This window comes from Abrus precatorius, unplaced genomic scaffold (genome assembly GCF_003935025.1).
Source record: "Abrus precatorius isolate BTA unplaced genomic scaffold, Abrus_2018 Scaffold3, whole genome shotgun sequence".
Classification (NCBI taxonomy): domain Eukaryota; kingdom Viridiplantae; phylum Streptophyta; class Magnoliopsida; order Fabales; family Fabaceae; genus Abrus; species Abrus precatorius.
This window is the reverse complement of record NW_020874373.1, coordinates 4,797,775-4,811,176: the sequence shown is the minus strand read 5'-3', so window position 1 is coordinate 4,811,176 and position 13,402 is coordinate 4,797,775. Positions and strand designations below refer to the sequence as shown.

The window sequence follows — 13,402 nt, the reverse complement described above, 5'->3', positions numbered from 1 at the left end:
ACAAAAATTAACTGTTAACTTAAAAAGTGAATGTAAAGAGGGACGTCTACACGATATAAGGAAGGAGTGATGACTTCTTCTTTTGAAGAATATTAACAACTTCTATTAACGTATTGTTAAAAATAAATAAATAATATTATCAACGTATCCATATAATTTCTTTTATAACTTAATTATTCTCTACTATGCCAAAACTGTAATTTGATCTATATTACTTTTTTTAACTAGTCTTTTAAAAGTTGATTTTTTTTTTAAAATTTCTATTTAACTATCACGAGTTTCTTATATTTGAACTTCATAAATATAATGAACTTTTCATTTGATTCTCCTGTAACGTGGAACTAAATGAAAACAAAAATGATATTTTAGTTGATCAAATGAAAAAAATAATAGAAGAGATTATTTTGTTACAACAAATATTTTTATGGAAGACTTATTTTAAAAATAAAAGATTAAATAAATAAAATCACAAATTTTGTAGAGACAAAAACTTAATTGTCAAGCTGGAGCCATCAATAATGAGAAATGTACTAGCAGCCCCTTGGACGTTTATCTTCCACAATGAACAATTAATCTTTTAAGTAAATTTCTTTGCTCTGCGCTGACAATGTTTGATATCTAGAACTCAATATCCCTGAACACTCCGACAAGCAATATTTTGCTAGTTTTTGGCAGCATCAGAAAATCACTGTATTATTCCTAGAACATAATGTCACGAAGATCTGTTGCTATTTTGCTGAGTATTACATAACATATGATGTTTCTATTTTGAGTGTGTACTTTATTATATTCCTTTCTTTCATGGATAATGGAACCGGATCATGTGCTTCTGTTATGATATTATCCAAAAGCACAAAGAGAATAAAAGGAACGTTAAGAGAGAGAGAACGCGGCGTGCTTCATTATGGGCTGTTTTCTTTTCTAAGTTTTTGGTCCCCTTTTTTTCACTGCGAAAGAGAACAAAAATTGAGAAGAGAAAAGAAAAGAAAAAAAAAAACAGCCTAGCACAGCTCAAGGACTGAACTTTACAATCTAAAGACAGAGATAGAGTCCCGTTTCGTCCAAGTTTGAAGCTCTGAAAAAGAAAAATCCACGTCGAAGTGCCTCCCTCACTTTGAAGCTATTGTGTGGCAGTGGCAACTTTTCAATGAGAAGCCAGAAAGAACAGATATGATATCTTCATCAAAACGCCATAAATGTGATAACGTGCATTTATATTAGTATTAATACAGTTGGTTACAATACACGCTTGCACAACTTCCTATGACCGGCCGAAACAAGGCTTGCTGTTAATTGATTTTAAAAGAGAGAAGGATAAAAAAAAAATATTTGCTACTCGTAAACTAGGATAATATTTAATTTATTTGAGTTGAAAAACATGAAGAATAAATTAAATTCACGGAGAAATTTCATCTAGAAGATAGGTGGAATTATGCCATAAACACGATTATGATTTAACTATGTCCCACAATTTTTTATATACACATTTTAATTTTTTTTCTTTTTTTAATCACATTTCTTATTCTCTCTCTCTTCTTCACCTCTCTCTTTCTACAACCTATTGCTTGTACCAAGTGCGCATGAAATGCTCATCTTCCACCATGATAAGCACGACATTTAATAATAGCTTATTCTATGATTGGTGGGAGAAGGAAAACTAGCTGTTTTTTAAGACAAATGCTTAAGTGCTAATTAAAAATTAAAAGTAGAATTTTCTATCAAAAAATATTATTAATGCATTCATCATAATTTTCAATAATAAAAAAAAATCATCAGCTTTTTAAACTAGTATTTTTAAGAACTCGTTAGCAAGATCCGTTTGAAACTATAATTTCTCTAGAGCTTTTAACTACCATAGCCTAAACATTGAGACATATCGTGTTCCTGTGGAGTGCAAATGCATCTTGTGCGCGATGGTAAGAGTCTTATGATCAGCATGCACACTTTGGGAAGCTTTTTCCTTTTGAAGTCTATGTTAAGACTCTTATGCCTGATCACATCAAGTACGTTTGATTTTTGTCAGCCATTTTGCTGAGCCTCGAGTAATTATCATCAGGATGAGGTTAGGACCAGTCATCAATAACAGCAAAACAATAACAGCAGCCACTTCACATTCCACACCAGTCATCAATCTGGTCAGGATCCAGAAAAGTCAATTATTTGCATCCCTCTTCCAGCAACACAAATCTGATAATGGTTCCTACACAAGACACAAACTAGAGTTCAGAGAAACAAAACATCGGGCAACCTGGTCATACTCTCGTATATAACAATCACCTGCCACATGCCCTAGCAGATAACGTTTCTGGCTCTGGCACACTAACTATTAGATGTGAATGCTCAATTAGTTTGCTCCGCTGAAGATGCCAGCATCTGACCCTCTGATCAAGTCCAGTCGAAAACACCCAAGATCCATCTGTCCAGACACCTTCATAAAATAAAGGCTGGTTAGAATGCATCAGTGATTATACACACACAAGTTCCAATGTTCATATGCATTTCCCGATAGGGCAAAAATTAGGCGTTATTTCTTACTTGCTACTAATATTGTTCTCTGATCAAAATTAGAGTTCCAATTTGGTAACTAATACTGACTTTTATTATGCAAATTACTAAGGTAATTTTCTAATTTTAATTGAAAAATATACAAAATTTACCTAAAATACCCAGACAAGTTTAATCCCATAAACAAGAATAATACAGAAAATAATGGATTTAACATCTTAATGGTACAAATTGTTAGATGAAGCAATTGAAAACTATTCAGATGAGAAGATAAGATCATTGAACAATGAAAGTCTGACATGCCTACTATTCTTTATAAACAGAGGGAAGAAAAAAGTTGTAGATAAATAGAAGTATAATCATAAGGCGTTACCTTTGACAGAAGAGCTGTGAGCAGAGAGTAATTTTTCATAATTTAAGAATCTTATCTCACAATTCTTGCTCTGGCTTTGAAAATCGATGCCCTTCCCATATTCAGGTTTAGGGACCAAATCGGGGGTCAAAATCCCATCATTTAAACATTTTGATTTAGATGATAATTCAACTATGAGATGATGAAGTGCTTGATCATCACCCCCACTAATTATACTGTACACATGACAACTATCAGTATTTTGGCCACCCTTTATCTCTGAAACATGGAGACAGTTGACCCCAGATTGGTGAGTATTTTGCAAAAGGTGTAGAGGCTGTATTTCACATATTTCCACCGATGAATTATCAGTCTTGATTTCTAGCTTGGAGTAAGGTACATGTGTGGATTGAGAACAAACCATCTTGCAATCTTCAGAATCACTTGGTATGTATGAAGTCCCCTGTGTAGCACAAACGATGTTTTTGGTCTTGTCCTTGGCTTTTGAGGTGACCAGAAGACTGTCTTGTCTTTTCTTTGACAAGCTATTGCTCAAAGATCTCCAGCGTCTACCACCCTGACTTCCTCTCCCAGTGCGTGGCCGTTTTTGACAATCAAAAAACTTCTCTACATTAAAAACTGAAACTCGCTTCATGAAAGACTCAACACTATCAGTTAGGTCCCAGAAAGCAACACTTCCATCGGTAGAGCCACTAATCACAATATAAACATTATCATTTTGGATGATTTCTGCAAAAGAAAGTTCAGACATAAGATGAATCAAATTTAAGCCTAAAAATAGGTGATAGACAGAACAGGCAAGCAGCAATGTCTAAAATCATTCTAGTGAGTATTTCAAAAATTATACTGGAAAGCAGTATAGTCAAGCAGTCATTTTAACAAAAAATTTGTTATTTCGTCTACTGAGCATGACAAGAAACACTTCAAATTATCACTATCAAAAATAATCTCATTACATACAAATTTACCATTATAAGCAGTGGATGCTTTTAGCTGGGATATACTATAAAAGATAAAAAGCACACCTATGAACCAAAAAACTGATCATTTTGTTAAAAGTATAGCAAACCTCTGAATAAACTTTCTATAACTTATCCAAAAGAGATAATAAATCCAACCCTCTGAAATTTTTAAGACTCCCAACAACTAACAACAACCCATAAGAAAAACACATGTACTAAAATAAAACCCAGTAACACCAAAATAGCATCAACCAATCCCAAATACACCCAATAATTTGGGATTTGGGAATGGAATGAGTTACTAAAATATCCTTACACTGAATACAAAATTAATGTAAGTGTTAACCTACTATGCTACCGAACCTATGTAACTATAATCCAGAGGGTCTTTGGACTATTAAAGCAGCCTCATTATCACAAGTAAATCCAACCCAACATCGAGACAATTTCATCTTTGAACTAAAACTATCTTGATGCCATTGCATCATGCATCAAGTTTTACCATTAACTTTGATTACCAGGCAACAGGTAACAACCATGTCAACTTTTGAAGAGGCAAACTTAGAAATATTCTGGGCTATTACAATAAAACTGCCACATCCACATGAAAGGAAGGTATTAGGTGGCCTGGAACTCTTGCCAGTAATCACTGGAAAGGTATACTAACCTTTGGAAGGCCTATGTATGGGAAAGATGATATGCTGCAATGACAAAACAGGTGCCAATAAAGGAACCAGTAAAGCGACATCAAACCTGCCATCAGGAAAAGGGGAAAGGAACCATTAAGATGTAGAAAAAGAAAAAAAAAACAGATAAAATTATCATAGAATCTGATAGGATTAACTGTAAATACCACAATCGAAAGGGCAAAATTAAAGCCCGTAACATAAGAGTAGCATCTGAACATGCAACAACAACAAAACAGACAGATAACCTGAAAGATATACAAAATGGATGATTAGTTTCAGTTTTTTTTAGTGTGTTTGTGAAATTATCTAGTTTAACCAAATACACAATCACAGCAAGAAAGCATATCTCAGGCATCTTATCTCACCTGGAACCAGAACATTTAACAAGAAAAGCAGTGACTGCAAGATATCTCCAGTCATCTTCATGTTTATCTCTGATCAAGTTTGTTATTCCACTTTCAGAAATGAGTGATCCCGGTCTATCATCAATGTTTGTATTAGAAACATTTTCAGCGACCCCAAGTTTTTCCAAATTATTTTCTGGAATTTTGGGTGTAATTGAATACTTGGCTGGCATATCAGTGGAAAGCCACTGGAATGTCATTGATGAGGACAAATTTGACAAAAGTTTATCATCAAATCCTTGTGACTTGTATTGATGATCAGTTGGTAAATCACCTTTGTTGTCCAGCCTCCTATGTTTGAGTAGCCAAGAAGTTAAGACACGCTTTGCACCCACTGATATCAGTAATGTTGGATTATCTTTGTTTTCAAGACCAGCATTCAGTTCACTACCCCCATCAGGTGCATCACCATCACCCATGTCTAATGAAATGGTGTGTGCTTTTGACACACAACAAATTGATCTGACTGCCGATCCTCCAACATGTTCACCAAGCAATTTTGACGTGGACCAATTTTCAACACCTGGAGAATACCTAAATCAAACAGACACATTTAGGTGCAAATAAAGCACTCAAGCAAGTTCTACAGACAGCATACAACAACAGTCTTACCAAGTCAACCTCACAGTTCCATCTTCACAGCCAGTGGCAATCCAACTTGATTTAGAAAATAAGGTACATTTATAACTATCTCCAATAAGTACATCATTGGAGATAAAGCACAGGGAATGTATCTCTCTTCCATGGAACTGCATATGCAAACTCTGAGGGTATATCTTCCCATCTATATCATAAATCCAGTGTCTATGTATATGTATCATTTCATCCTGTAATAATTTACCTCATTTGTTAGGATTTTATCCTGAATTTTATTTTTTTTTGTGATAAAAAAAGTCAACCATCCAAAACAAAAATAGGTCTATTATATAATGAAGTGAGAACTGGAAGAGCTTTAATAAGTTATAAAATTAATGCTACAACTGCAGCACTAAATATCAGCTCTAATTTTAGCACCTTTCTAACATTTACCAACACCCTTTTTATTGAAGCAACAGAACAAAGTGAAGCTAAACAAGCTGACCAAATGTTCCGTTCAGATACCCATAGATATGATTGAGAAAATTTTGAAATCTAAAGACTAAGCACAAATCAAGACAGCGATCGGTTTCAACTGGGTTTTCATTTAGCTTTACCCAATCCATCCTCATTACTAGGCTCAAACAAGAAAAAAAGGTGAGACCTCCATGCCCACAAAAAAGGTCAAGGAGAGGACTTGAAGCCATGAAAATCTTACAGAACTATAGGAACTAACTATACAGATTTTCTAACAAATATAAAGAACTATAGGAACTAACCATATAGATTTTCTAACAAAAGTATACTACTGTGAGTCTGAGCAGCAAGATGTATAATTATTAATGAGCAGGGGTGATGTACTTTCCAGGCTGGATAAAGCTTAAAGAAATACAAATTGCTTACTATATTTTTCAATAGTTAAGAGTTCAAAGCATAAAGAAAACCTTGACAAAGGCAAAGCAATTCTTCATCTCTGGTATATCACCTAGATAATATGAATGAGGACGCCGCCATCCGCCACATGGAACGTTCACCACCTGTTAATACCATACATAATCATCACATCTATAATAGGTGACAATGGTATGCAGCAACAGATAAATTAACACAAATCTTAACTAAACAGAGTAAAGAGAAAAGGTAATCAAAGTACCTTATTCTCGTTAACTAAGTTCCAAACTATGAAATCTACAGATGCAAAACCAGCTGCATATCTGCTAGATGATCTATCAACAGAGTCGTTATCCATTACATGTTCAATCAAAGTCAACTCCTTCACTTGTTTCATCCCCGTAAATTGCAAATTTTGTGTTTCTTTATCATATTCAAGATAGCATATACAACCATCTGCTCCAGTCTGAACAAAAATTAAAATCAAAATAGAACACAATCATATATGCACCTGCAGCTAAAAATATTAAGAGTGCTCTTGATGTTATGGTTTGGCCAAAAGTTTAAATTTGGGTCACTAAAATTAGAAGGATGAATAGTTGAACATACTGAGCATATCTCAATCTGATTATAACCAAGCCTAGTCACAGAAACACTGGAGACACTTGAAATCCCATGAACTCCTTTGAAATGACTAACTGGAGGTATCTTCATTTCATGTGAAGCAGATGTGTCTGCCACCAGATCTTTTAGCAAAGGGAACAGAATCACATTACCACGTAGATCTCCACATGCCAGGACCTAAAAAAACAGATTTCCAGATTCCAAAGGAAATCCCATTTAAAAATTATAAACTACTTATATTTGTATGAAAATATTTTACAAGTCAAAATGAAAAATATCCCATGTCTCTGTTCCTCATGATTAGTAATTGAAGTAATTTTTGTTAAAATGCTATTTTAATAGCATCATAAGTCAGATTCCATCAAGCATCTTATTGTGTTCAACAGAGAATCAATAACCAACATTGAACATGTCAAAATTCCATCAACTCACTCCAATAGGAATAAAATGTTTCAAATGTAGAAAGTTCCTAATCCATGGATAGATGAATACCTCTTCCTCCATGCATATGTCCAAGCACATTATCCTCATTCCATAATTTGATATGAACTCTGCTATAAGTGACACATTATTACTCCTTGTTGAGCTCTGAAGATCAGGTTGTGAAGTATCAGGCAACCTCCAGAGTTTCAATGTTGCTCTAGGATCAGCTGTAAAGACATACCTACACAATTGAAATAAAGCTAAATAAATAAGAATAGTTTAAAAAACTGAATGGAGCAAACTGTTGAGGCGTGTAAAATATTGGTATCTCCCATTTCATAACATTAAATAGTATGTATGGTAAGATGAAACTATGGAATGATTATGCTTGACTTAGTATGAACTGTATGATTTCCTGTCAATCAGACAGAGAGATGTAACTTGAACAACATCAGTAATAAGTGTATTTCCTTTCCCTTATTAAAGTTTTCACAAAGGTGGAGACTGGAGAGTACATGGATTTTCTTTTATTTTATTTTTTTAATACACTCATTCTAATAGCAAGGCCAGGAAACTCGTCTGGTAGAGAATACAGAAGGGTAGACTAGATTCACACCTCAACAAGTAGTATCATGTATCTGTGCACAGTTTAAGCTCAAAGTATCCTGCCAGTAAGTTAGACACTATTATTGAAAGATAAAGTAAGGTAACTCGTACCTACAGCCCATGGATTTACACCAAGAAGTACCCAAGAGCTGTCTCTCCATTTCAGCTGGCCAAGTAAAGCTCAATCTCACTGTAGGATTACAAGCAGCATTAGTAACTCTAACAATTGTCATATTTCCTTTACCATCTCCAATAGCCATCCAATCCTCAGCACCACAGTCAATTTCAAATGAGTCCTTGGTTAATAAATCCATACAGATAATTGGTGCCCCATTGCTGACCTGAACAAGTTGATTCCACTGAACACCTCCAGCATCACATAATTTAGCATGATAGAGATAACCATGATTGGTAGCAACATAAAGAGAATCCTGACAGGAAAAGCGCATACAACGAACATATTCACTCTTGCTGCAACAAATGAGGAAGCAAAAAGGCCAGTCAACATGGAAATTAGTAAATACAACTGACAATGGACCCAGGCATGTCAAAAACATTTCCAAATTTTATAATTTTAGTTATCATCCCAAGTGAGTTTATTACATTTAATAATCCCACCTGTCCATAAATCCAAAATGCTCCACCACATTGGGGATGCAAATGGAAAACATCTCTGTCCTGTCAGGGGACTCTTGTGCTGCTTCCAAGCTCTTAGACAGAGAAGCATAAGGTCGATGTACTTTAATAGCAGAGTCAAACCCAGCAGTAATAAGAAGAGATGAATTTGGATCATACAAACATCTCCATATACCCCTTCCACTGTATACAGAAAAGAATGCAAACATTTCAGTATGTCCTCTAACTACTGAGATTGTGAAGCAGTAGACTTCTAGAATTGCAAGATATAAGGAAACAGAGCTTGCTTGTATTACACTATACCACACATCCAATCAATTTTACTTTTAGAAAGAACAGAATTAAAACGTCCATTTGAGGAAAAACTCAACATTCACGTTATGAAATTAACAAGTGAAATTTTTGAGTCTGGGATTTTAAGGGTTAACAAAGGATCAATGACTCTATTACAAGTTCACTAATAGCTGTTTCCTGTAGATACTGAGTTCACATAATGTCAGAAGACCAGACAATCAATTATCTTCAATCTTATTTGATTTGAGCCACATTCAAAAATTAGTAATTAATAATTTAATTCTCAATAATCAAGAATTCAAGTTTATGACTTACATGTGCTCCTTGATGACTTGCAGTTGTTTACCATCAACTCCCCATATACGACATGTACAATCCTCACTGACAGTGACAATCAACTGCAGAAATGCATGATTAGAAAAAGCGAGAATTCAATTCCAGAAGTCAATATAAATGGAAATATAAATAGACAAATAAACACAGTATGAGTACAATGTCAATATTGTCAATCCATTCAAAGCAGTATTGATTGTGGCTGAATTTAAGTACTAAAAAATGTTTTAGTTGTATATGGATGGCTTCATCACTTATAAAAGATAGTATTCATGCATGAAACATCTACACAAAAAATTAAAAAACAAGAATGAGTAGATAGCTGACCAAAATTGATTCAACAAGTGGAATTTATCATTACTGGTAAAAATTATCAGACATGTAAAAAAAATTAATTGATTATGTCAGAAAAAGCTCACTTCTTAGTGTAAAAAATTCACAAAAATGACAACTTAAGAAATAAACTGATCCTAAAAATTCAAGCTAGGAGCATATGAATGTCTTCAGAAATATACACATCAATTTTAATGCAATTACTGGTCAGCAACAATTTAAGGAACAAGTTACAAGCAATCCAACTTAAGAGGCTAAATCACTTGAAGCACAAATACGGAAGACAAATAGCAGTGAAAATCAAAATACTTGACAATAAAATCTATTTATGGAGTGGAGTTTATCTCAAAGGTAAATAGATTTTCTAATCAAATAAATTAAATCAAAACTGAATAATATGGTTTACTTGTAAGTAGCAATCATTAGAAGGGAAAATTGGTAAAACTCAAAAATTTTATGAAATGACATTATATAATAATTCTCCCTTTTTGGTTGGGAGAGTGGGGGAGGAGCCACAACATAATATAATGAATAAAAGCATAGGAAGTCAAACAATATCAGTGAAGATACTTTCTTAAGATGAAGTTTCAGATAAGTATGAAATGAAACGTCACACTCTTTTTTTATGGTTTCATTTATTAAAGACCCTACTTAACCTGAGAAAGTGAAAACTGAACAGCACTGAATGGCTTACAAAATCAGAAATACAGCAGTCCCAAACTCGAGCATTATGTCCAAATAAAACAAGGGCAATGGGATCATGACACAATGAATGTTCCCTTTCAATAGGAACAGCCCAGACACGTGCACTGCATTAATAAAAGGACACCAATCATGACATGTGTCATCATCTCTCTAAGAATGAACATAGATCAGGGGTACAACAAAACCTGAAAAATTAACTCACCTCCGGTCATCAGAGACAGATACCAGTTTAGCTCCACAAGATGACCATGCTATTCGGAAAATTGAACCTTCATGTCCAACAAGTTTACATACATGAACAGCCTCATACAGTTGATCTTTTAGTTGGCAGAAATTGGAGGATGAAATACTCCAACAATCTTGGTCTTCTCGGCTTCTTGAAGATTTATTGTGTTGAGGGGCCACTTTCCAAACAATAATCTGCCCAAACCAAACTCTTCAAAGTAAATTAAAGAAAATAGAAATGTGAACACATTAAACATCAGGGCATAACAAACTTTGACAGTAACAGGTATTTTAAGTATAATAGTTTTATGAAGAAAACCAAAGATAATATTCAAGTACAGCCAGCATATAGAGATACAGTGCAGAAAATAGACCTTTCATGTATGCACTCAAAAATAACTAATATAGTCACGTAGTGTCAAGTTATGCCTGTAGTTCAGCAATTATTGTTAATACTCCACCAAGATGATAGTTGGGATTAGCTTGAAATGTTTTGAGTGTTTTTCCATGAGATCTTTGGTGCTAGTCTATGGAAATCAAGCAGGATTGTGTCAACAGAAAAATGGTTATATTTGATCATTGTTATGGAGGCCTTTCCAGCCACCAATCTAGTGTAGCTGCAGAAGCTGAATTTAGAGTTACAAATATGAATGCAGATGGAGGATCTTTGAACTTTGATCCGTTATTAGGAATCTGGAAGCCAAATAATAGAAAAATGCTTTGGGGAGCGGGAAAAGGAGGGAATTTTCATTATGGAGGATTCATGCAGTGATCTTAGTTCACTTTTTATGATACATGCCCAATCTATCTTGGATCACCCCATAAAAATTCAGTATTAGATATGAGACTATAAAAAGGAAATGGCTGTATCCTTCCAAAGGTAGTTTAATTGTTGACAAGAGCATCTATAGATTTCTACCTCATTTTATGCTTCCCTTCTATTTCCCCTTTGTTAACATGAAGGCCAGGAAGCATTAACCACCATTACTAGGAGAAACAAAAAATAAGGGAAGGAATTCCATTCAGTGATTCAGCAAGAAACACGTTAGCTGAATACTTCATCTACAGATATCAGCCAGCGCGACTCTATTTTAGAAAGAATCAATGAGGGACTTGCTTGCAGGGTGAAAGTAAAGCATTTAAAACAAATTTAACATAATTCCTGTGACTCTTGTCCCACATTTTTCAAGCACAATTAGGAACATTAAATATCAGGACATCTCTTACCTCATTGAATATTGTACCAGATGCAATACGGAGAACTTCAAGATTGCGACCCCATAATCGCATTGAGTACAGAAGGCACCGTACTATGATCCAACGACAAACATTACCTCATTAGAAAACAATAATCAATAAAGAACCAATCCATGTAGTGAAGTTGAAACTGACCTGGAGATTGAACCTTAAGAACCGTATTAGAATTACATGCGTCCCAAACATGAACTGAATTATCACTACATCCTACAGCAAGAAACTGGCTCTCCACATTGGAATGAGGCAAGCATCCCTACTATCAAGTATCAAATTAAAAAGTCAAGTTAGAACAGAAGAATAAGCATTCGTTATTCCGAAGTCGAAATCCGATGAGTACTCACTCACCTTGAGGAAGCAAACATCCAAAACCCAGTGACCAAACTTTGGCAACAAATGAATCAGCGTTAACTGTGGGCTCTTAGAAACCCTATCAAAAGCGAAGCTAAATAGCTTAACTCTTGTCTCCCCAAACACGGCAATTACGGTTACAGAGGCATTGGTTTCTTGTGGCGAGCTAGAAACAATTCCGTGCACGCGAACTCCTTCGAATACGGAGAATGATTTCACGATCTTAACGAGTTCTAAGTTGTAGAGAAGAATTTCCGAACCCAAACCTGAAGGAAGCAATGAGGATGGTGAAACGAATGAAGTTATAGAAATTGAGCAACGGAAAGAGGTGAGAGGAAAAGCATACCAGCGAGCAGAAAAGGAAGAGAGTGATTGGGAAGATGAAGAAAACAGAGTGCTGAAATGTCTCCGAGGTAGGGGCCACGATTCACGCGCCATTCGCTTAATCTCTCCACTTCCATTTCCACCATTGCTCCATTCGCTGAATCCATTTGCCTACTTCAACAATACACCAGGGTAGGGTTTAAGCATTAATCCATTCAATTCATGGGTTTATAATAAGTTTGCACTTTTTTTTATTTTTCTTTTTTGTCTTTAGTTTGCAAGTTTTTTATATATTTTGGTTTCAGTGCAATTTTGCATCAAGGCAGATAAAAAAAACCATAGGCCCAACGTCATGGGGCCCTAATACCAAAAAACTATATGCATTTTAGATTACTTTTTATTCTTAATTGCATCGTTTTTTATTTTTTTGAAAATTAAGTTTTAAAAGTGTATTTAATATAAAATAATTTATAAGTTATTGTTTGAATCTATTGTTCAGAAAATATAATTTTTGAAAAAAAAATTCAAATTTAGTTTATAAAATGTATTTAACAAAATTTCAAAAATGATTTTTGAAAGTGAAAAAATAAAATGGAACGATACAAGTAGCAATAACATTTCTTCTTTTCTGCCCATTTCTTATGTGTAACACTTTGAGTTTGATGCGCTTGAGCCGTAAACAAAATTTGTGAGCATAAGTTATAACGCTTCTATTTATTTTTTTCTTATTTTCCTAATTTCCCAAAAGAAAAAAGTTTAACCATTGAACTTAATCATGTAAAATGCAATCTATTAAATGATTAGCACGAAAAACTGTTACACGGATATTACATTAAAGTTAAAACCATGGTCCTAAAATATAGGCAAAGAATTTATCTTATACTCCTGTATAGG

The 13,402-nt window shown here is 34.4% G+C and overlaps 1 protein-coding gene across 4 annotated transcripts; it reads right to left on the bottom strand.

Moving 5' to 3' along the window:
- Positions 1–1,764: 1,764 nt before the first annotated feature.
- Positions 1,765–12,729, bottom strand: LOC113862665. Of its 4 annotated transcripts, XM_027495777.1 has the most exons (22): positions 12,531–12,729; positions 12,182–12,450; positions 11,972–12,089; positions 11,807–11,889; positions 10,711–10,774; positions 10,557–10,671; positions 10,344–10,458; positions 9,299–9,381; positions 8,672–8,872; positions 8,165–8,524; positions 7,517–7,688; positions 7,010–7,201; positions 6,663–6,866; positions 6,454–6,546; positions 5,546–5,760; positions 4,895–5,467; positions 4,694–4,774; positions 4,508–4,593; positions 3,380–3,607; positions 2,879–3,289; positions 2,278–2,428; positions 2,079–2,200 (listed from the first exon to the last, which is right to left on the bottom strand). In XM_027495777.1, exons 1-22 carry the CDS (start codon positions 12,673–12,675, stop codon positions 2,137–2,139), a joined length of 4,023 nt encoding a protein of 1,340 aa, XP_027351578.1. In that variant the 5' UTR covers positions 12,676–12,729; the 3' UTR covers positions 2,079–2,136. The 4 variants fall into 4 exon arrangements, with proteins under 4 accessions (XP_027351574.1, XP_027351577.1, XP_027351578.1 ...); XM_027495773.1 differs by having other exon boundaries at positions 1,765–2,200; positions 2,879–3,607; positions 10,557–10,774; XM_027495774.1 differs by having other exon boundaries at positions 2,087–2,187; positions 2,879–3,607; positions 10,557–10,774.
- Positions 12,730–13,402: the final 673 nt, after the last annotated feature.

Excerpts from the sequence above, each read along its gene's own strand:
- LOC113862665 (XM_027495773.1), bottom strand. The coding sequence starts at position 12,675 with ATGGATTCAGCGAATGGAGCAATGGTGGAAATGGAAGTGGAGAGATTA. Across the intron at positions 5,468-5,545 it reads GGAACTGTGAGGTTGACTTG|GTATTCTCCAGGTGTTGAAA; the intron begins GTAAGACTGTTG and ends TGTTTGATTTAG. Across the intron at positions 2,201-2,277 it reads TCTGCTAGGGCATGTGGCAG|GAACCATTATCAGATTTGTG; the intron begins GTGATTGTTATA and ends TGTCTTGTGTAG.